Below are 23,747 nucleotides of genomic sequence, written 5' to 3' on the forward strand. Positions count from 1 at the left end.
GGCTTTTCAAACATAGTGGCTACCCTTTAGCCACATACACTCTCACAGATCCTATCACACCCTGCATGATGTCCAAACCCCTCTCGGTTCCCTGTACTCTTACAGATTCCTGCTGGCTTTCTCCAGTCTCTTCAGCATCTCTAGGCTGTGCCTAACCTTTCGGAAGTACTATTCTCCAGCCTGCCTCAGCTGCTTCTAGATTCTCGAGAAAGGCCTCAGCTAAGTGAACAGCAGGATCATCTGTCTCCAATGCCACTTCAGTCTCCTCTGACAGAGTTTGTCTGGCCATAGACCGGGTTGCCACACAGTCGGGGAAAATGCCAGGCACTTTTTCCTGCAGCTTTTTTGTCTCCCTGACCTTGGTTGGCTTCTCTGAGACTACTGGGGATACTAAGACTTTTGATCCCACCAGTCATTGCCGAAGAGCAGGTCGATCCCATCCGCCAGCAAACTGTGGACGACTTCCACAGTCACTGGTCCTGACACAAGGTTGCACTCCAGGTGCACCCAGTATAAGGGGGTACCCTTCCTCCATACCCTTTACAAACACTCTGACACTTACTGTCCTATCTGGTGGAAAGGTCATGCCTTTTCCAAGCAGTAGAGTTTGGCTCACCCCTCAGTATCACCATAGGCTTACTCGCCTCGCTCTTCCTTTGGATATAAAATTCTTGTAACTCTTGGGGATTTTTAAAAACTCACCCGTGCTCTCAGCAGTGCGACTACAGGGTTTTGCTACTACAGTCAGAGCCACAACCTGGTCTGCTATGCTTTCTGTTTGGCTCCCATTTTCAGCGCAGGATTTGTGTACCCCAACAAATCCCATGGGTTTTTCCCGTAACCTCCAGCAATCACCATGGAGTTTTCCTTTACAACAGTTAAAACACACAGGCTTCTCTCTTCTCACCCTCTTCTCAGCACCATCCTTTCTGGCCTAAGGAGGGCCCCCTGTATTTCCAGCTGTGCCTTCTCTTCCATGAGTGCTCAATTTCCCATCACTCTCCCATCTTCTATTCTTCTCAGTTGTATGGGAAGGATATCCTTTGGGATGAGGGTTAGTGGGAAAGCTCATAATCATTGCCAGAGTTTCTGACTGCTTGGCCCCTATTACTCTCTGTTCTCTACGTGCATTCTTATTGGGAAGGGTAAGGAACTTTGAAATCCTTGAGGAGAATTATTTCACAAAAGTTTTCACAAGTGACCTCAATTTTAAGTGACCATACCCATTGGTTTAAAGCAAGCTGCTTAAGCTCTTCAAATTCTAGGTTTGTCTGGTCAGGCCATTTCCTGAGGGTATGGAATTTCTGATGGTATGCCTCCATCTCTAACTGGTATGCACTTAAAATATCCCTTTCTGCTGCCTCATAGCTTGTTGCATTTTCCTCAGGCAAGAGGGAGTAAACTTTGTGAGCTTTTCTAGTCAGCTTGCTTTGCAAAAGCAGGGACCAGTGTTGGGCTAACCATTTTACCTGCTGGGCTACCCTTTCTAAAGAGATAAAGAAGGGGCACCTACCTTGTCTTCATCAAATTTACAGATTAAATGGGCAAACCTGAATACCTCAGCCCTTAAGCCTGAGCTAGGGGTGTCTTCAATGGACGCAGTGGGATCCTCCCTTCTCAGCTTGAGCTGTTTTAATTTAACTCTGTTTCTTTCTGTCTTCTTTGGAACTCTCTCTCTCTCCTCATTCTGTTCCTGACTCTTGTTTTCCCTTTTCTGGTATTTCCCCTTGCCTCTCTCTCTCTCTCTTTTGCCCTTTCTTCAAATTCCAGTTCCAATTGTTGCTGCCCCAATCTTAATTTCTCTGCCGCTAATTTATCTATTTCAGTATCATCATTTCCATCTCTAGATGTTTCCACCATCCATTTTAAAATTTCTGTTTTTCTGGCTTTTGGACAGAACTCCACTCTAAGTGGCGAGCTATACCTTTGAATCCTTCCAAAGACAGTGCCCTTAACTTCTTGCCAGCTATCGCATCTTGGCTTATGAAAGCATTGACATTGAATGTGGACATTTTAGCACTTTGGTATTATAGATCCAAGAAAACCTTTTGCAGTTTTTAAGTTGTTTTTGAAGGAACAATTTACCTTCCCCACTGTATTTCTTTCGTCAGTCTGTGGGAACAGTTTCTGGATACAAGCGCCCCATTTTGTTATGGCCAGGTGAGAAGGAGAATACTGTCTCCTTTCTATTCAACCTCCTCGGTTGGTCACAACAAAGGTTTAAGTTTCTTTTTCATGAGGACATGCCTTTTCCAGATCAGAATGTATTTAACTATTTATGCAGTTATTAAGAAGGAGCTAATCAAACAAGGCTTCTGAGTTAAAGAAAGAAAGCAAATTTATTCATCACTAAGCCTGAGAAAAAAAAAAATACAAACGCAACCTCTCACACACACACACACAGATATCAGAAATAAGGGAAGTCAGAGTCCAATAAAAAAAGTTACAACAATATATGGTGAAGGGTCCTTTGCTTGTCCTGGAGGCATTGATTGTTGAATGCTGTGGCCAATTTGGATTAGCTGGTTTCTTGGATGTAGTCAAATGTAGAAAGATGTTGCAATTATTATGAGATCTCGGTTCGCTGGTAGATTTCTAGTAAAGTTATCTTCTGAACTGGTTAATACACTTGTTGCAAAAGAGACAGAGGGAGAGAGCATGGCTTTCCAGCCTGTTTCCTTTGCTGAAAACTTTCTTGACACTCCCTGTGTCACCTGCAATCTCTTTTAGCAATAGCTACAGTCTGGCCTGTTATACTTGACCCATTGTGTATTTCCAAGGGGGTTTTGGGTGGGTATGCCTGTGGCAGCCATTGTTTCAGTATCCAGAACTTTGCATTTTAATGTTTCTTCCTTAGAGAATGATGAGTTTCAATGGGTCCTTGAAGGTTTGTTTGTTTTTTGCCTCCAAATTGGAAGGTGGCCTTGCATTTTTAAGTAGCTTGTTCTGTATCATTTCAAATTGCAAAATTTCCAGTCAGTTGAAAATTTGAAAACCACTTTTTCAGAAGTGAAGGGCCATAGCCTCATGACATTTCTCATTGAATTTCCTGCACCAATCGAACTATGCTGATGCCCAGGAACCCTCTGTGCATTTTTCTTGCATTGGAAGCCAGTTAAAACTGAGGGAAAGCTGCTAGCTTTGTAAAATGCACCAAGACCTGCCTTCCTTTCTATCCGCACAGCCTGGTGTGACTCATGAGCGGACCTGTGCCATCATAGTTTGTAGGTAGGCACAGGAACTGATGCTGGTCAGGTATTGAGCATATCAGTAGCATTGAGATTTAAATGATTTCACTTGACCCCTCTTGGGTTGCATTCATGAGAATCTTGCCTGGGTGCACTCCTGCTTGAAAATATTACTGTCCTTAAAATAAGCAGTAAATGGTTGTAGTTAGCAGCCATTTTTGTGGCCACGACCACTTTGATGTGTGAATATTAATTGTTGCATGTATACGTAAAAGACACTGAATGTTCCTCTTGTGAAACTAATATCTGCTCAATATTTGTGTACAATTCAAGTATGATCAATATTGCACCTAATTTGAATGTTCACCATATGTTTAGAGGCAGAAACTGTCAAGCAAGAGAAACGAAAATCTACAGAGGAAGGTAACATAAAAGTTCAACCAATGAGAACTTTATGATCTTTGTGTTTACCTGTGTTTATAACTCCCAGATCGCCTTCCCTCTAATGCTAAAAATACAAAACCATCACTGAGTCTCTGGGGATGGATTGGTTATCATGTCTAGCAGTCTGCAATCCAGCAACTAGATTTTACCAGCCTTCTGGTGACAGGTTGGGAGGTAGCTGGGACTGTAAAATGGTGAGGGAAGACATGAGGTAGAGAAGCTGCCACCTTCCTGCTGTCATGGCATTCTGCTAGTGGTGGGGAAGGTAGAGGATGGGCAATCGAAGGCTTCTTCCCTCTGCTGCTGCTATTGGACCCTCTGCCACATGGGCAGACCACATGGTGAATCCTGGCAGCCCCCCTGTGGGCTCAGCAGGGGTGGGGGAGGGGGGTGCTTGGCCTTCCTAATCAGGCACTCGGTGGCCCACAAAGGGACCCCCTCCCCCAGCAGCAATGGCCACCCCTGCTTCAACAACCCTCCCTGCACTACCAAATCCCCCCACCCATTCTGAGGCTTGCCTAACAGCACCACTTAACATGTTCTGAGGGCAGCTTTCATCCCTGCATCTTCTCACAGATGGGTGAAGTCCCAGAGGCAGTCATCACTTCTGGTGGTGCCACTGAGACTGAACAGCTGCAAGTCCTCCAATTGGCTGTCAGCTGTCAGGGGTGGCTCCAATCTTTTAAAGGGACAGGAGCCCTGACAGCAGATAAATGGTTGAAATGCACCTGGGGCTTCCCCAAAAGTCTGAGGTGGGGTCACACCCGGCCTTCTAGACTGTCATTGGGGCCCTTGCCACCCTGACAAAATCTAGCCCCAGTATTTTCCTTCTTTTAACAATGGAACAAATATGGCAATTAGTTTAGTTAAACCAGTGTGAATCAACACAGTGTTTATCTTGTAAAAATCATTCGACAATTTCATAAAAATGCAAGCCATAGGAAACTATAATCAAAATAAATAACTAGACAATGTTCAGATTAAAATATGGCGAGATTTCTTCCTTCAGCATTTTGAGTGCCGACATGAGCATGTTTGGTCTGTCTGATTGCCACAAGTGACAGAAAGGAGACATGCACCTGCAGGTACATTTATACGCATTCTGACTTGAATGCTGTAAAATGGCTGATATTGGATTTTCATTGTCATCAAAATCAAGAGACTGAGTATTGGGAGAAATGTTTAAGAGTGGCTGAATCTATGTCATGTGCTTTACACCCATAACCCAAAATCAGAATTACCCACATTGAGTATTGTCACGAATCTGTTTTAAACAAGATTTTTGTCATTTTTTTCCTGAAACAGCTATAAAACCAAAAGTAACAAGTGAGTGACTTTTATGCAGATTTTCTTCTTGCCATTTGCTGCAGAACTGTATGATTAGAGCTCCTGGCTTATACAAGGCAAACTAGGCATGCATTTTAATTTTACAGCCCATGCAAATTTCTGATCATTTTGCTCACTGAATTGATTGATGGATTTGAATGAATTGCTTCTCTTTTATTTATATAATAAATACATATACACAATGAACAGAATTATAGTTTCACCACCAACTAAAAATTGTTATACTTTTGTGCAACATGACTCTTTAATTAGGATTTTGCAAATAGTTTTTTTTATTCATTCACAGTATGTGGGCATCACTGGCAAGGCCAGCATTTATTGTCCATCCCTAATTGCCCTTGAGAAAGTGGTGATGAGCTACCTTCTTGGACCACTACAGTCCATGTGGTGCAGGTACACCCAAAGTGCTGTTAGGGAGGGAGTTCCAGGATTTCGACCAGAGTATTGACCAACCTGCAGTCAATTCCTCCTCACCATTAATCTCCTCACCTAGACTCCATTTAACAACATGCCCACCCAATCATTATTTTTGATAAAGTATGTAGCATTGTGTCTTATATATATGAACACAGATTTTATGCAGCCTTACTGTGAAAAAATCACTATGATGCATTTTCATTTTGCTACATTTCATTGTGGAGATAGATGACAGTTAAAATGAGGCTTCGCTGTGGCTAACACCAGTATCATAACAATATGGTAATTATACTAATTACATTCTGATCCAAATTGCAGTTCCTTTGAATGAGCTCCATTTCTGTTTCTCACTTCTGCCCCTGAAAAATTGCCACACTTTTTCCTGCCCTGCTGAGGTTGGCTTATTAGAGCTAATTTTATATAACAACTAGTCATAACTTCAAACATTTGAAGGTGACTGAAAGTTGTTTGTTGATGCCACAAACAACGTGCACTTCAGTGTCCCTACAGTGGAAGATGTTTTAGAAATATTACCCATCTTTGCATGTTAGATCTGTAAAAACGTTGCAGTTCACAGATTGAATTTGGTTCATGTCAACTCTGTCCCAGAATAAAAGAAAATATATAAAAGTCAGTACACCTATATTTACACATGTCCTCAGAAAGCAACGCTTCTTCTGGGAAACTCTATTTGTTCCATTACTTCCCTTTGCCCTTGGCTATGGTGACTGTCTTCTCCCAAGACAACCATCTTCCTTTGTTACATCTCCTGCATCAGGACCACAAAGGCATCCACAGTAAAACAAATTTCCCCGCATTCCTGTTTCCAGAAATCTTTGATTCCAAACAGTTTTCAATGTTTTTCCTGTAGTTGGCAGTCCAACTCTACAAGTTCATCTGTTGCCACAATGAAAAATTTCTTAAAGAAAGCAACAGCTCTTCAAGTGCTCTTGCCTGTAGGCATTTTTCACATATAGGAAATCGATTAAATTGAGGTTGTGGGGAGGGGTGGGGATTGTGATTGTGGTGGGTGTGGAGTGCAGTTCATACCTTTGAAAATTCAGCGAGGCCTGCATTCCTTCCCATGTGCACAGGCTTGCCTGTGCCATTAGCTGGCCTTAACCATCTATAATTTGTAGATGTTATGCAGGAACTTTCCATGGCCAGGCAGTGAGGATAAAAGTGACATTTGATTCTAACTGAATCCCTGTCTGTTCTTTTTATGCTATGAGACTCACACCTAAATTTACTGCCCTTAAAAGCAGCAGTATCTGTATGGGACTGGCAGCCATTTTTTTTTTGTAGTGACTACTCCCTCATTATTTGCACATGGGCATGCCAAGAGCAGCACCAAGCATACCTAAAAATGAGGTGTCAACCTGGTGAAGCTACAACACAGGACTACTTGCACGTCAGACAGCAGAAGCTGCAGGTGATAGAGCTAAGCAATCCCACAACCAAAGAATCAAATCTAAGCACTGGAAACCTGCCACATCCAGCCATGGATAGTGGTGGACAATAAAACAACTCACTGGAGGAGGCTCCACAAATATCCCCATCCTCAATGATGGAAGAGCCCAGTACATCAGTGCAAAATATAAGGCTGAAGCACTTGCAGCCATCTTTGGCCAGAAGTGATGGATGAATAATCCACCCCACCTTTTCCGGAGGTCCCCAGCATCACAGATGCCAGTCTGCAGCCAATTTTATTCACCCCATGTGATATCAAGAAACGGCTGAAGGCACTGGATACTGCAAAGGCTATGGGGCCTGACAATATTCCGGCAATAGTACTGAAGACCTATGCTCCAGAACTAGCTGTGCCCCTAGTCAAGCTGTTCCAGTACAGCTACAACACCTGCATCCACCCGGCAATGTAGAAAATTGCCCAGGTATGTCCTGTACACAAGAAGTAGGACAAATCCAACCCAGCCAATGATTGCCCCATCAGCCTCTTAATCATCAGCAAAATCATGGATGTTGCTGTTGAATGTGCTATCAAGTGATACTTACGCAGCAATAACCAGCTCACTGTTGCTCAGTTTAGGTTCTGCCAGGGCCACTCAGCTCTTGAGCTCATTACAGCTTTGGTCTGAACATGCACAGAAGAGGTGAACTCCAGAGGTGAGTGACTGCCCTTGACATCAAGGCCGCATTTGACCAAGTATGGCATCAAGGAGCCCCAGTAAAACTGGAGTCAATGGGAATCAGGGGGAAAACCTTCCATGGATGGAGTCATACCTAGCATAAACGAAGATGGTTGTGGTTGTTGGAGGTCAATCATCTCAGTTCCAGCACATCACTGCAGGAGTTCCTCAGGGTGGTGTCCTAGGCCCAGCCATCTCCAGCTACTTCATCGATGACCTTCCTTCCGTCATATGTGGGGATGTTCACTGATGGTTGCACAATATTCAGCATTATTTGTGACTGCTCAGATACTGAAGCAGTCTGTGTCCATATGCAGCAAGACTTGGACAATATTCAGGCTTGGGCTGATAAGTGGCAAGTAACATTTGTGCCACACAAATGCCAAGCAGTGACCATCTCCAACAAGAGAGAGTCTAACAGCTTTGTGTTCTTGTTGCCTTTTGATTCCCAGATGATGGTAATAATCACACTTTAAGTTTATAAACTTCAGAAACTCTTTATGTTTAATTTTGCCATGCTGTCTGGTTCAAAAGAATAACAGGTTGGAATCGGCCTGCGAAATGTGACCCTCTATAACCTTAGTTCCTAGCTAAGAAGTACCTAGCTATTTACAGATATTTAGAGACAATACAACATTATATAACACATACAATCTCCTCTTGACGTTCAATGGCATTACCATCACTGAATCCCCCACAATCAATATCTTGGGGGTTACCATTGATGAGAAACTGAACTGGACTAGTCATATAAATACTGTGGCTGCAAGAGTGGGTCAGAGGCTAGGAATCCTGCAGTGAGTAACTCATCTCCTGACTCCCCAAAGCATGTCTACCATCTAAATAAAATCGAAATACTGCAGATGCTGGAAACCTGAAACTAAAACAAAAATTGCTGGAAAAACTCAGCAGGTCTGACAGCATCTGTGGAGGGAAAGACAAAGTTAACGTTTCGAGTCCTTATGACTCTTCTTCTGGACTAAAGAGAAATAAAAATGTGGTGAAATATATACTGTTTAAGCAGGGGACGGGGTGGTGATAGAAGGCCAACAGTAGGTGGAAGCAAAGGAGAGGTTGCAAAAGATGTCATAAACAAAACATCGAAGGGGTGTTGGAGGTGATGATACTGGCTAAAGGAGGTGCTAATGGTGACATCAAGAGTAGAAAGCAGGATGAGCAATTGAAAGATGACCCTAGTGGGGGAGAGGACAGTGTGGGAGTAAAAACCAAAATAGGTTAAAAGGTGGGGATAAAACAATGAATGGAAATACATTTTTAAAATAATAATAACAGAAATAGATGGGGAAAAATATATATATAAAAATTAAAAAATAAATATTTGAAAAAAGTGGATCTAAAAGGTGTGGGAAGGAGCAGAGAGTTCATAATCTAAAGTTGTTGAGCTCAATGTTAAGTCCAGAAGGCTGTAAAGTGCCTAATTGGAAGATGAGGTGCTGTTCCTCCAGTTTGCGTTGAGCTTCATTGGAACATTGCAGCAGGCCAAGGACGACATGTGGGCATGAGAGCATGAGGATGTGTTGAAATGGCAAGTGTCGGGAAGGTCTGGGTCATGCTTGCGGACAGACTGAAGGTGTTCCACAAAGCAGTCACCCAGCCTGTGTTTCATCTCTCCAATGTAGAGGAGACCACATTGGGAGCAGCGAATGCAGTAGACCAAATTGAGGGAAGTGCAGGTGAAGGAGGGGGGAAGTAAAGGGGCAGGTGTTGCACCTTTTGCGATTGCATGGTAAGGTGTCGTGGGAGAGGGTTGAGATGTTGGGGGTTATGGAGGATTGGACCAGGGTGTCCCGGAGGGAACGGTCCCTATGGAATGCCGACAGAGGAGGGTGAAGGGAAGATGTGTTTGGTGGTGGCAGAAATGGTGGAGAATGATCCTTTGGATGCAGAGGCTGGTGAGGTGATAAGTGAGGGCAAGGGGGACCCTATCATGGTTCTGGGAGGGAGAGAAAGATGTGAGAGGAGAGGTGCGGGATATGGTTCGGACATGGTTGAGGGCCCTGTCAACCACCATGGGTGGGAAACCTCGGTTAAGGAAGAAGGAAGACATGTCAGAAGCACTGTTTTGGAAAGTGGCATCATCAGAACAGATGCAACGGAGGCTAAGGAACTGAGAGAATGGGATGGAGTCCTTATAGGAAGCAGGGTGTGAGGAGCATTAGTCTGTGGGAGTCGGTGGGCTTGTAATGAATATTAGTGGATGATCTATCACCAGAAATTGAGACAGAGGTCAAGGAAGGGAAGGGAACAGTCAGTGATGGACTATGTGAAAATGACGGAGGGGTGGAAATTGGAAGCAAAATTAATACATTTTTCCAGGTCCAGATGAGACCTTGAAGCAGCACCGAAACAGTCATCAAAGTACCAGAGAAAGAGTTGCAGGAGGGGGCCTGAGTAGGACTGGAACAAGGAATGTACCACATACCCCATGAAGAAACATACATAACTGGGGCCCATGCAGGTACCCTTGGCCACACTTCTTACTTGGAAGAAGTGAGACAAGTTTAAGTAGAAATTGTTCAGTGAGAGAACAAGTTCAGCCAGACAGAGGAGAGTGGTGGTGGATGGGGATTGTTCAGGCCTCTGTTCAAGGAAGAAGCGGAGAGCCCACAGACCACCCTGGTGGGGGGTGGAGGTGTAGAGGGATTGGACGTCCATGGTGAAGAGGAGGCAGTTGGGGCCAGGGAATTGCAAATTGTTGAAATGTTGTAGGACATCAGAGGAATCATGGATGTAGGTGGGAAAAGACTGGACAAGGGGAGAGAGAATGGAGTCAAGATAGGAAGAAGTTAGTTCCGTGGGGCATGAATAGGCTGACATGATCGGTCTACTGGGACAGTCCTGTTTGTGGATTTTGGGGAGGAGGTAGAAGTGGGCTGTCTGAGGTTGGGTGCTATAAGGTTGGAAGCTGTGGAGGGAAGATCACTAGAGGAGATGAGGTCAGTGACAGTCCTGGAAACAATGGTTTGAATATCGGTGGAGGCAGGAGGAAGTGTCTGTGAGTTCGTGCTCAGTCTCTGCAAGGTAGGGGTCAGTACACCAGACAACAACACACCATCCTTGTCAGCAAGTTTGATAACAAAGTCAGATTTGGACCTGAGAGAATGGATCAGAAGGAGACAGGTTAGGGTGGGTGAGTGGAGCAGAGAAATTGAGTCGGCCGATGTCACGCCGACAGTTCTCAATGAATAGATCAAGGGCATATAAGAGGCCAGAGGGAAGGGTCCAGGTGGAGGGAGAATACTGGAGGAGGGTGAAAGGATCCGTTGAGTGGGGGGAGGACTCCTGCCCAAAGAAGTGAGCACAGAGACGAAGGCGGCAGAAGAAGAGTTCAGCATTATGCCGAGCTCAGAATTCATTCAGGTGAAGGCGTAAGGGTATGAAACTGAATCCTTTGCTGAGTACTGAACATTCAGCATCAGAGAGTGGAAGGTCAGGGGGTATGGTGAATATATGGCCGGGATTGGGATTAGAAGACGGGATGGGGTCAGATGGACGGGAAGGGGTGGAGGGTCCTGGATGGGTGTTGGTATCAATGTTGCTGGAGCTTATGTCCCTTAGCACCTGAAAGAAAGAGACAAAGTTTCTTGTTAAGGTGTCGGATGAGACAAAGAATGAAATGAAACTGGGGGCAAGCACAGCTTTGAGATAGGGTGAGTTGGTGCTGCTGGTGGGAGAGACCGAGTGTGTTCATGTAGCGGCGCATGGCACTGAGTGTGGATCTCAGAATGCGATGAGAACAGCAGTCCGAGGAGCGTTGTATGCCCCGGAGATACCTGTAATCCTAGCTGGAGTCGAAACATGAAGGATGGAACTTCAGTTGGAATCCACATGGGTTAAGTCGGAGATGGAGACAGTCACTGAGGAAGTCAATATGGCTGTGAAAGCCAGTTTTAGTAAACACCTTGTCAAACACCAGGAGGGAAATGGAAAACAATAAAGAGACAAGTGGAAGTCCTGCTGGAGAGAGGAGCAGTACTTCTTCAAGGTAGGCATTTCTGGAAGAGAAGTGGCAGTCAATTAAACACTAGATAAAAGCAAAATATTGCAGATAATGGAAATCTGAAACAAAAACAAAAATTACTGGGAAAACTCAGCAGGTCTGACAGCATCTGTGGAGAGAAAGAGAGAGTTAATGTTTTGAGTCCTTATGGCTCTTCTTCAGAACTAAAGAGAAGTAAAAATGTAGTGAAATATACACTGTTTTAGGGGGGGTGGGATAGGTGAATCTGGATCAAAGGCCAGTGATAGGTGGAGGCAAAAGAGAGATTGCAAAAGGTGTCATAAACAAAAGGTCAAATGGGTGTTGATGTTGGTGATACTGGCTAAAAGAGGTGCTAATGGGGACATTAAGAATAGAAAGCAGGATGAGCAGGTGACAGATGGCTTTAGTGGGGGTGGGGCAGGGGGAGGGGACAGTGTGGGAGAAAAGATTAAAATAGGTTAAAAGGTGGGGATAAAACAATGAATGAAAATAAATTGTCTACTATCTACAAGGCAGAAGTCAGGAGTGTGATGGAATATGAAAGTATTCACTTGCCTGGATGAGTACAGCTCCAACAACACTCAAGAAGCTTGCCATCACCCAGAACAAAGCAGCCCGCTTGGTTGGCACCCCCATCCTCCACCTTAAACATCTACTCCTTCCACCACCAAGACACAGTAGCAGCAGCATGTACCATCTACAAGATGCGCTGCAGCGACTAACCAAAGCTCCTTTGAGCCACCTTCCAAACCCATGATCTCTACCACCTAGAAGGACAGATGGGAACACCATCACTTGGAAGCTCCCCCCCAAGCCTTGCACCATCCTGACTTGGAAATACTTTGCCGTTCCTTCAATGTAGGTGGGTCAGGATCCTGGAACTCCCTAACAGCACTGTGGGTATATTTAGACCACATGGACTGCAGCAGTTCAAGAAGGTGGCTCACCACCTTCTCAAGGGCAAATAATGATGGACAATAAATGCTGGTCTAGCTGGTGACGCCCACATTCCATGTATAAATAAATTAAATAAAACAAACCAGACTATAATGGAACAAAAACTGTATTATTTGTTTCATGCATGCATTTTTATTTATATATATTGTATTTATAATACATTGAACATACATCTTTGAGACTATTAACTGATTAATATTAATTTACAATTAAAGTATAATGAATATGGAACTAATTCAGTTGTTCACCAAATATTTAGAGGCGGAAACCGTGAAGCAAGTGAAGCCAAAATCTGCAAAGAAAGGTAACACAAAAGATCAACAAATGTGTAATTTACATCTATTGCCAGCCTTTCAGATCTCCTTTCTTTCAATAGCAAATGCCTAAAACTAACAGTGATTCTCAGGGGATGAAGGGCTTATTAAATTTAGCATTCTGCACTCCAATTTCCACAGTTCTTGACAATGGAAAGAAAATGGAGATAAGTCCAGATAAATGCTGAACAAAACAAGCTTTTAAAAATCATTTGAGAATTTTGAAATGCTAAAGCTAATAGCAAGTATAATTAAAATAATTAACAAAATAATTTTCAAATTAAAATCAGACAAGCTAACTGCTTGAACAGAAGATTTTGAAAGGGAAAAGAGTGGGTCTAAGACTAGTATTTTAAACTTAAATAAGGGCAATTATGTGGGGATGAAAGCTGAGCTAGCTGAAGTGGGACTGGGAAACTAGACTAGAGGATAGATCAATAGATAAGCGCTGGCAGACATTTAAGGGGACATTTCAGAGCATTCAGAATGAGTATATTCCTACTATAAAGAAACATTCTAAGGGGAGGACCCACCATCCGTGGTTATTAAGAGATTTTAAGGAAAGCATCAAACTTAAGGAAACAACATACAAGTCCACAGAGATGAGTGGCAGGACAGATGATTGGCAAAATATAAAGAATGGCAGAGACTGGCTATAAGTTTAATCAGGGAAAGAAATTAGAGTATGAGAGGAAGTTAGCTAGAAATGTAAAAATGGATTGCAAGAGCTTCTACAGGTACTTAAAAAGGAAAAGAGTACTGTGAGTGTTGGTCCGCTAGAGAGTGACAGTGGGGAGTTAATAGTAGATAATAAGATGGCGGCCGAAGAAATGAACAAATATTTTGCTTCTATGTTCACGATAGAGGATACAAAAAACATTCCAGTGATAGCTGCAAATCAGGAGGTGAACGGGAGAAAGGAACTTGGTGTAATTGAAATCACTAGGGCAACGATACTCTGTAAATTGATGGAACTGCAGACTGGCAAGTCTCCGGGTCCTGACGGACTACACCCTAGGGTCGTAAAAGAGGTGGCTAATGAAGAAGTCAATGCACTGCTGTTAATTTTCTAAAATTCACTATATTCTGGAAAGGTTCCATCAGATTGGAAAGTAGCAAATGTAACCCCTCTATTCAAGAAGGGAGGGAAGCAGAAAACAGGAAACTTGGTGAGGAAGTTATTAAAATTGATCATTAAGGAGGTTATAGCTGGGCAATTAGAAGAGCTTAAGACAATTGGAAGAGTCAGTATGGTTTTGTGAAAGGAAAATCATGTTTAAACAATTTATCAGAATTTTTTGAAGGAGTAACATGCACAGTGGCAAAAGGGAAGCCCGTAGACATTCTGTACTTAGATGTCCAGAAGGTATTTGAGAAGGTGCCACATCAAAGATTATTACGGAAAATAAAAGCACATGGTGTAGTGGGTAACATATTAGCATGGATAGAAGATTGGCTGGCTGGCAGAAAGCAGAGAGTATGCAAAAATGAGTCTTTTTCTGATTGGCAGGATGTGACGAGTGAAGTTCCCTCAGGGGTCTGTACTGGGGCCTCAACATTTTACAATTTACATTAATGACTTAGACGAGGGGAGTGAGACGAAGACATGGTAGCTAAATTTGCAGATGATACAAAGATAGGTAGGAAAGTATGTTGTGAAGAGGACATGAGGAGGTTGCAGATGGGTATAGATAGGTTGTGTGAGTGGGAAAAGATCTGGCAAATGGAGTTTAATGTGGGAAAATGTGAAGTTGTTCACTTTGGCAGGAAGAATGAAAAAGTAGCAGATTACTTAAATGGAGAACAGCTGCATAATTCTTGGTTGAGACATGTAAGACCCTGAGGGGTCTTGACAGGGTGGATGTGGAAAGGATGCTTCCCTTTGTGGGAGAATCTAGAATGAGGGGTCACTATTTAAAAATAAGTGGTCATCCACTTTAGACAGAGATGAGAATTTTTTTCTCTCAGAGGCTCGTCAGTCTTTAGAACTCTTCCTCAAAAGTGGAAGCAGAGTCCTTAAATAATTTTAAGGCAGAGATAGATGGATTCTTGGTAAGCATGGGGATGAAAGGTTATCAGGGGTAGGAGGGAATGTCACGTTGAGGTTCCAATCAGATCAGCCATGATCTTATTGAATGGCGAGTGGCCTACTCCTTCTTCTCATTCATATGTTCATATTTTCATAACTCTTTGTATATCAACTTGAGCATTAATGATTGTCTTCTAGTTATGGAGCAGGTTAGTTGTGTCTGTTGAATAGCAGAAATGAAAATAGGGATTATGTCCAGCAGCAGGAGCAGGAGGTTTACGTAAAAGAAGTTCAGTGCAGTGAAGACTTGGCAGAACCAGAGCTTTGTGATTCTCCTAATGGTTTGAATCAGTTTCCAGCCTGATTCCTGACAGAACCACAAGGAATGTTTGATCCCATATTTATATTACTGAGCAGTGTTGAAAACACTTAATTGGGAAATCAAGTAGCAGCTGAGGAATCCATCATTCTGTCTGTCTTTCTTTCGTTCATAAATAATAAGTCCTTTCTTCTTGAAAATATTGTAAAAGGCAGGATCGTACCTAACTTTTTTGCATGATTCAGTGGTAGGCTATGAAGATTTTGTGCAGCTTATTAAGCGAGATGAGCTTAATAAGCTGCACATTATTTAATCACTCCAAGGTTTATTGTTACCCTGTACATGGGCACTTAGGGCTGAATTTTCACTCCCGGGTCAAGTGCGCAAATTTGGGAAAATTCCCAACTTAGGAGAAAGTACTCTGAACAGCCAGATTTTTCTTGGGGGTAGGGGTGCGGGCGCTAACTGTAGTCGGGCCTGCCACCATGGTTCAGAATCAGCCACAGGAGCTGCCGAGTACCAAGCATCAAGCCAGGCCATATAAAGATAGCTAATTCCTTTATAAACTCACTGTGCAGTCATTCAAATCTTGAACTTACAGGGCCCCATGACTACAGTAATGATAGGTTTTGGAAGTAGTCAAGCATTACTAATCCTAGAATAGTAACCATCAGGCTTATGTCAACAATTATCTATTGAAATTACAAGCACTTTTTTTCAACTGCAGGCTGGCTGTTTTGTTTTTTTTTTCAAAATTTAAAGGGCAGGGTATTTAATTAACTTGACAGTTCCAAAGAACTTTTCTACTTTTTACGCACCTCATGTCTACTCTTAACAAACCCAAAGGGGTTCCTGATTTCTCTCAAAGAGAGAGGTAAGTTACCCTCTTGGACCTTATCTATCCAAGAGGGTAACTTACCTCTCCAAGTAACTGCCAGGTTCAGACGCTTCCCTCAAATGCCTAACAGCCATGAGTCATGTTTCAGAAAGGTGACCAAAATTGCTTCTGTTTGAAGTTAGCTGCACTTTTAAATGAACAGCTGCCTCCGTGGATGTAAATGTGTGAAATACACCCTGCCCCCATTCTTTTCCAACCACCACCCCCACCCTCCCAAGGCAAAATGGTGGGTGCCGGGTTTGGGGACAGCAATTCTGGATTTTGGGCTGTAGCACAATTTTGGCTGAGACACAGAGCTCTTCTGTCTTTATGAAAATTTAGACCTTAGATTCTGTGAAAGTAAATCATGTAGATGGGTTATTTGAATTAATAAATTTGGAAAGCAAGAATCATTTAGATACAAAGAGAGTTTTGTTCTGTTAGTCACTATTCTGTGCCTACAATACACAACAATAAACCTCATGCATACTTTATAATTCTAGCTTTGGAATTTTTTTAATATCTATTGTTAGGATTCCAGGAACTTGAGCAAAAATTGCAAGACAATATGGATTTATCTGTTGTTAGTGACCAGAAGCAGAATTATCCTGGCTGTGAAATACAAATTTCTACCATTGCGTACGAAGGAGTGTTGGGTCCTAGTCCTTAGTTTAGTTGGACTAATAGATCCAGGTTGCATACTTGTTTTGGAATGACTGAGTTGGTACCATAGACAGAGTAGATCCACAGACAGTTCTTATGTAGAACACATTCTATTTATTTACAAAGGAATTCAGCAGTTACACTTGTGTGCTTACAACTCAAACCCTGTCTCTACATTACAGACTCTAAGTCTAGACTACTCCTTCTGACTACTGACTACTAAGGTAGCCTGCACTACTCTGCTATTGGATACTAAGATCATGTGGTCTTCCTTTATACATTCTTCTTAAAGGTATATTACACATCAGATTACCACATCCCTCCTCCTTTACTCAGAAATACATTTTACAGTTACATTTATAATTTTTCTCAAAATATCAAATTATTTTCACAGATAAGTAATTTACAAATTTATTCTTTCTGGGAGTTTCCTTATGTGTGTAGAACATCTCAGCTCTACAGCTTCAGATGCTTTGTCAGGAACCTCTTTTTTGGGTGTTGTCCAAACATCAGGTTCTTTGGTGGACACCTGCAAATCTGTTTCCTCAACTCTTGCAGGTACAGCCAATCCTTCAAACACATCTGCACTCAGTTGAGTTCTTACAACAGGAGATGTTGACACAGTCGTGAACACTGGATAAATCATTTCCTAATGCTTTGTTTCTCTTCTCCTTATATGATCTCTATATCTCTGTATGACTCAGTCTTCCACTTTCACATGGTGAGAAAGAGGTCCAGTCACTTTACTTATTTCACCTGATAACCTTTGTGTCCTTCTCCAAAACTTTTCACATATACCATCTCTCCTATGGTAAACTTCCTGTCACAACTATGCTAGTCATGTCCAGTTTTCTGACTTCACTGACTCCTTTCCACCTTCCCCCCTAAATATGGCAATTTCATTCTGAGACAGTGATCCATCAACAATTCCACAGCTGTTTTTGTATGAGGGGTGGTCCTATAATCAAAAAGAAAATATGCTATCTTGGTCGCTATGGAGTCTCCAGTTAATTTCTTCATGCCAGTTTTGAATCCAGCCAATCCATTCAAAGAAGGATGGTACAGTGAAGTATTTACATGAGTAATACCATTGAGGCTGATAAGCCATTGAAACTCAGCACTCGTAAATGCTATGCTGTTATCTGATACAACCACATCTGGTAGTCTGTTGATAGTGAAACTTTGTCGTAGCTTGTCAATTGTCGCAGATGTTGGTAACTTCACCTCATATATGTTCATCCACTTTGAGTGAGTGTCAATCAGGAGAAACACTGTTCCCATCGAAGTTCCCACACAGTCAATATGTAATCGCACCTATGGCCTTCCTGGCCACTCCCAAGAGTGTAATGGAGCTGTTGGAAGTAACTTTTGCACTTGATGACACTGCACACAACTTTTCACTAAGCTCTCTATTTCTCCATCCATTCCATGTCACCATAGGTAGCTGTGTGCTATGGCCTTCATTCAGGAAATACCTGGTTGTGCACTATGTAATACAGTTATCAAAGGCTTTCATCCTTTTGGAGGAGCAATCACTCTAGCTCCCCCCAATAAGATATCATTCTGGCTGGTTATCTCATATCTTCTGTGAAAATACAGTTTCATTTAGTCAGGTTCCTGTTCTTGAGACCAACCGTGAAGAACTTGTTCAGGTATTCTGGATAAGACTGGGGCCTGACTTGTCCAATCTCTAATCTGTCTAGCACATCATGGTGATGAATCTAAGAAGTTCAATAATGAAATGAATTCTTGAGGAACTGGAACATCCTCATTGTTTTCTTTCAAAGGCAAATGACTAAGTGCATCAGCGTTTGCAATCTGATTTCCAGGCCTGTAGATGAAAGTATACTCATACGCTGCCAGGATCAATGCCCATCTCTGTATTGCTGCTGAGGCTATGGGTGGTACGGCCTTGTCCTCGCTGAACAATCCTAGCAAAGGCTTGCGGTCTTAAACGATAATAAAATGACAACCATGTGCATACTGGTGAAATTTCTTGACACAAATGATGATTGACAAGCCTTTTCTATCTGTGAGTATGCCTTTTCTGCTGTCTTAAGCATTCTTGATACGTATCCAATAGGTCATTCTGATCCATCGTCCATTCGATGGAATAGCATAGCTCCCACTCCATAGCGTGATGCGTCACATGTTAAAACTAACCCTTTTCTTTGGTCAAAATGTATTAATAGGGTGGATGAACATAACAATTGTTTCACCTTTGTGAAAGCTTCTTTCTGTGGTATTTGCCAAGACCAATGTTGGTTTTTCTTGAATAGGTAATACAAGGGTGCCAGTTCTTTCGAAAAATTAGGCAAGAAGTGTCCTTAATAATTGATCATCCCCAAGAATGAGCTCAGAGATGCTCTTTGGCACTGGTGCCTCTCTAATGGCTCTCAATTTTTCCTCAACCAGGTGGAGTCCCTGTGAGCTAAGTAAATTACCTCTTTCACTTAGAACGTGCACTTTTCTTTTTTAAAATGCACTCCCACCTGTGAAAAAAGGCTCAAAACTTCTTCCAAATTTGCCAAGTGCTCCTTTTCAGCGAGTCCTGTCACCAGAACATCATCTAATTAAACTACAACATGAGGCAATCCCTGCAGTAAACTTTCCATTGTTCTCTGGAATATGGCGCAAACTGAGGATATGCTAAAAGACAAATGGGTACATTGGTACAATCCTTTATGTGTATTAATTGTGATGAATTTCTGGGAGACCTTCTCTAACTCTAATTGTTGATAAGCATGACTCATATCCAGCTTTGTGTAGGCAGTTCCACCTGCCAGCTTGGTATACAAGTCTTCAATTTATGGCATAGGGTGCCTGTCCAACTTAACCACTTTATTGACAGTCAATTTGTAGTCGCCACAAATTCAAATGCTTTGGTCAGGTTTCAGTACAGGTATAATTGGTTTGCCCATTCTGGGAACTGCACGGGTTGTATAACTCCCAGTTTCTCTAATCTATCCAACTCAGCATCTACCTTTTCCCGCATTGCATACGGTACTGGTCATGCCTTTATAAATCTCGGGGTAGCATCTGGATCCACATGAATTTTTGCTTGTAGTCCCTGGATATCTTCCCGAGTTCATCTTGGGCACCTGAGGCCTATTTTTGTCATAGCTCAGGTAGTCCACCAGCTCTTAGTTGGAAGATCTCAGTCCAATTCAATTTAATTACTTTCAATCAGTTTCATCCAAGGTGGCTTGTCCCCTGCTACCACCATCAAGGGTAATTTTACTGATTGACTTCCGTACTGTACAATAACCCTGCATACGCCTTTGATTTTGATGTCTTCTCCACTGTAAGTTTTCAATTTGGCATCTGATTCTTCCAAAATTAATTTACATTCTCTATAATTCAGGTATTTAAAGGTATGCTCACCTTAGCGTCCACCTCCATTCTGATAAGCCTGTCATTCATCCTCACAGTTACGTAGATCGGTTCTGTTCTTCCTACTTTTAATTTATACAACAAATAAATATCTGAATCTGTTACTTCAGGCTCTTCAACGTTATGGATCTCATGGGTTTTTTTTATTTTGATTGAAAATCTGCCTGATTCTAACCTTGTAATGTCTTATGAGATGTCCGTTTCGATGAAAGTAAAAACATTCAATTTTTAAAAAATTTTCATTCATATATAGAGGTACAAATGAGAGAGGATGCAATACTTGATCTCCTATTAGGGAACCAGACAAGTCAGGTGACAGAAGTATGTGTAGGCGAACATTTTGGGTCCAGTGACCACAATGTCATTAGTTTTAAGCTAATTATGGATAAGGATAGGTCTGGTCCTCGAGTTGAGATTCTAAATTGGAGAAAGGCCAATTTTGTGGAAATGAGAAAGGATCTGAGAAGAGTGGATTGGCATAAGTTGTTTTCTGGCAAGGATGTGTTCAGTAAGTGGAAGGCATTCAAAGGCGAAATTTTGAGAGTGCAGAGTTTGCATGTTCCTGTCAGGATTAAAGGCAAAGTTGACAGGCATAGGGAACCTTGGTTTTCAAGGGATATTGGCAATCTGGTTAAAAATAAGAGAGGTGTATAGCAGGTATAGGCAACAAGAAGCAAATGAGGTACTTGTAGAGTATAGAAAATGTAAGAAAATACTAAAGAAGGAAATCAAGAAGGCAAAAAGAAGAAATGAGGTTGCTTTGGCAGATAATGTGAAGGTAAACCTGAAGGGTTTCTACAAGTATATTAAGAGTAAAAGGATAGTAAGGGACACAATTGGTCCCCTTGAAGATCAGAGTGGTCGTCCATGTGTGGAGCCTCATGAGATGGGGGAGATCTTAAACAGTTTTTTTGCATCAGTATTTACTCAGGAAACTGGCATCGTGTATAAGGAAGGAAGGGAAACAAGCAGTAGTTTCATGGAACATATAGAGATTAAAGAGGAGGAGGTGCTTGCTGCCTTACAGCGAATAAAGGTAAATAAATCCTCCGGGCCTGACATGATATTCCCTCGGACCTTGAGGGAGACTAGTGTAGAAATTGCAGGGGCCCTGGCAGAAATATTTAAAATGTCCTTAGCCACGGGTGAGGTGCCGGAGGATTGGAGGGTAGCTTATGTTGTTCCATTGTTTAAACCAGGTAATTACAGGCCAGTGAGCCTGACATCAGTAGTAGGTAAATTATTGGAAGGTGTTCTGAGAGATCGGATATATAATTATTTGGACAGCCAAGGGCTGATTAAGGATAGTCAGCATGGCTTTGTGTGTGGTAGGTCGTGTTTAACAAACCTTGTAGAGATTTTCGAGGAGGTTACCAAGAAAGTAGATGAAGGAAAGGCTGTGGATGTTGTCTACATGGACTTTAGTAAGGCCTTTGACAAGTTTCCACATGGAAGGTTAGTTCAGAAGGTTCAGACACTTGGTATCCATGGAGAGGTTGTAAACTGGATTCGAAATTGGCTGTGTGGGAGAAGACAGAGAGTGGTAGTGGATGATTGCTTCTCAGACTGGAGATCTGTGACTAGTGGTGTGCCTCTGGGATCTGTGCTGGGACCATTGTTGTTTGTTGTCTATATCAATGATTTGGTTGATAATATGGTGAATTGGATCAGCAAGTTTGCTGATGACACTAAGATTGGAGGCGTTGTAGACAGCGAGGAAGGCTTTCAAAGCTTGCAGAGAGATCTGGACCAACTGGAAAAATGGGCCAGAAAATGGCAGATGGAATTTAATGCGGAAAATTGTGAGGTGTTACATTTTGGAAGGTCAAACCAAGGTAGGACATACACAGTAAATGGTAGGGCATTGAGGAGTGCAGAGGAACAAAGGGATCTGGGAGTTCAGATAAATAGTTCCCTGAAAGTGGCGTCACAGGTAGACAAGGTTGTAAAGAAAGCTTTTAGCATGGTGGCCTTCATAAATCAAAGTATTGAGTATAGGAGTTGGGATGTTACGGTGAGGATGTATAAGACATTGGTGAGGCCAACTTTGGAGTATTGTGTGCAGTTCTGGTCGACTAACTACAGGAAGGATATCAGTAAGATTGAGAGAGTGCAGAGAAGATTTACTAGGATGTTGCCAGGTCTTAAGGAGTTGAGTTACAGGGAAAGATTAAACAGGTTAGGACTTTATTCCTTGGAGCGTAGAAGAATGAGGGGAGATATGATAGAAGTTTACAAAATTATGAGGGGTATAGACAGAGTAAATGTGAGTAGGCTCTTTCCACTTAGATTAGGAGAAATAAACATGAGAGGACATGGCTTTAGGGTGAAAGGGGAAAGGTTTAGGGGGAACATTAGGGGGAACTTCTTCACTCAGAGAGTGGTGTGAGTGTGGAACGAGCTACTATCTGACGTGGTAAATGCGGGCTCACTCTTAAGTTTTAAGAATAAATTAGATAGATACATGGATGGGAGAGGTCTGGAGGGTTGTGGACTAGGTGCAGGTCAATGGGACTAGCAGAATAATATTTTGGCACAGACTAGAAGGGCTGAATGGCCTGTTTTCTGTACTGTAGTGTTCTATGTTCTATGGTTCTATTCATTACACGATTCTCTGTTTCCATCTCTGTTACCGTTGTTCCATGTTTTAGCTGCTAACTCATTTCTTTTTATTTGTCTGAAAGCTGTAGCTGCATCCCGCTTCTCATCAGAACTGTGCATTTTTGCGTTCTTTTTGGCTCGGGCTCCCCACCCAATGTGGAGGACGGTGCTATTTTGCGTTCCCTGTATGGCTTTCGAGACCCTCACTGTACTTTCCATAGCCAGTCCCATTTCAGGCACCTTCTGAAAATCCAAATTTGGTTCAGACAGTAATCTCTTGTGAATCGCATCTTCATTTATACCACACACCAAATAATCTCTAAGCATATTATTTATAGATGTACCAAGCCTGCAATATTCTGTTAATAGTTTCAGATTTGTTACATAACAAGCAACTGTCTCCTCTGGGGCTCTATTTCTTGAATTAAATTTGAACCGTTGCACAGTTGCCAAGGGATATTAATGACTCTTCACAAGGTTCACTAAGTTATCAAATCTTTTCGAATCCGGTGCACTGGGTGCCGTCAAACTTTGAATCAATCCATAGGACTTACTCCCACACATGGATAAGAGGATTGCTCGCCCCTTCTCCTCCCCGCAATGTCGTTAGCTTGGTGATTAACATCATTAGCGAGGTGTTCAGCATAATGGGATCAACTGTCCGTGGTTGGTTCGAAAGAATCAACTCTTCCAAACTGCAGCATGCTTCAAAGGGACTGCTTTGACGGTTAGGACTAAAATTCAACTTACAATTACCATGTGAGGTATGGTCCAATTTTGGTCCACCTGATTTCATTCCTCGCTTTTCTTGCCTTTTTCTTATCCTTCCTTGCTTTTTCTCTTGTCGTCAGTTTGTTGGACTAATAGATCCGGGTTGCATGCTTGTTTTGGGATGACCAAGTTGGTACCCTGGACAGAATAGATCAGCAGACAGTTCTTATGTAGAACACATTCTATTTATTTGCAAAGGAATTCAGCAGTTACACTTGTATGCTCACAACTCAAACCCCGTCTCTACATTACAGTCTCTAAATCTGGACCTCTCCTT

General features: G+C 42.3%; 1 protein-coding gene across 1 annotated transcript in view; it reads left to right on the forward strand.

Annotated features, from left to right (window-relative positions):
* Positions 1 to 23,747, forward strand: part of LOC121277758 (histone H1-like) — a 145,240-nt gene that overhangs the window by 95,300 nt on the left and 26,193 nt on the right. The window contains exons 13-15 of the mRNA XM_041187397.1: positions 3,567 to 3,611; positions 4,938 to 4,958; positions 12,763 to 12,807. Of these exons, the coding sequence (XP_041043331.1) occupies positions 3,567 to 3,611; positions 4,938 to 4,958; positions 12,763 to 12,807 (111 nt within the window). The remainder of the gene's footprint in view (positions 1 to 3,566; positions 3,612 to 4,937; positions 4,959 to 12,762; positions 12,808 to 23,747) is intronic.

This window comes from Carcharodon carcharias, chromosome 5, assembly GCF_017639515.1.
Source record: "Carcharodon carcharias isolate sCarCar2 chromosome 5, sCarCar2.pri, whole genome shotgun sequence".
NCBI classification, from domain to species: Eukaryota; Metazoa; Chordata; class Chondrichthyes; order Lamniformes; family Lamnidae; genus Carcharodon; species Carcharodon carcharias.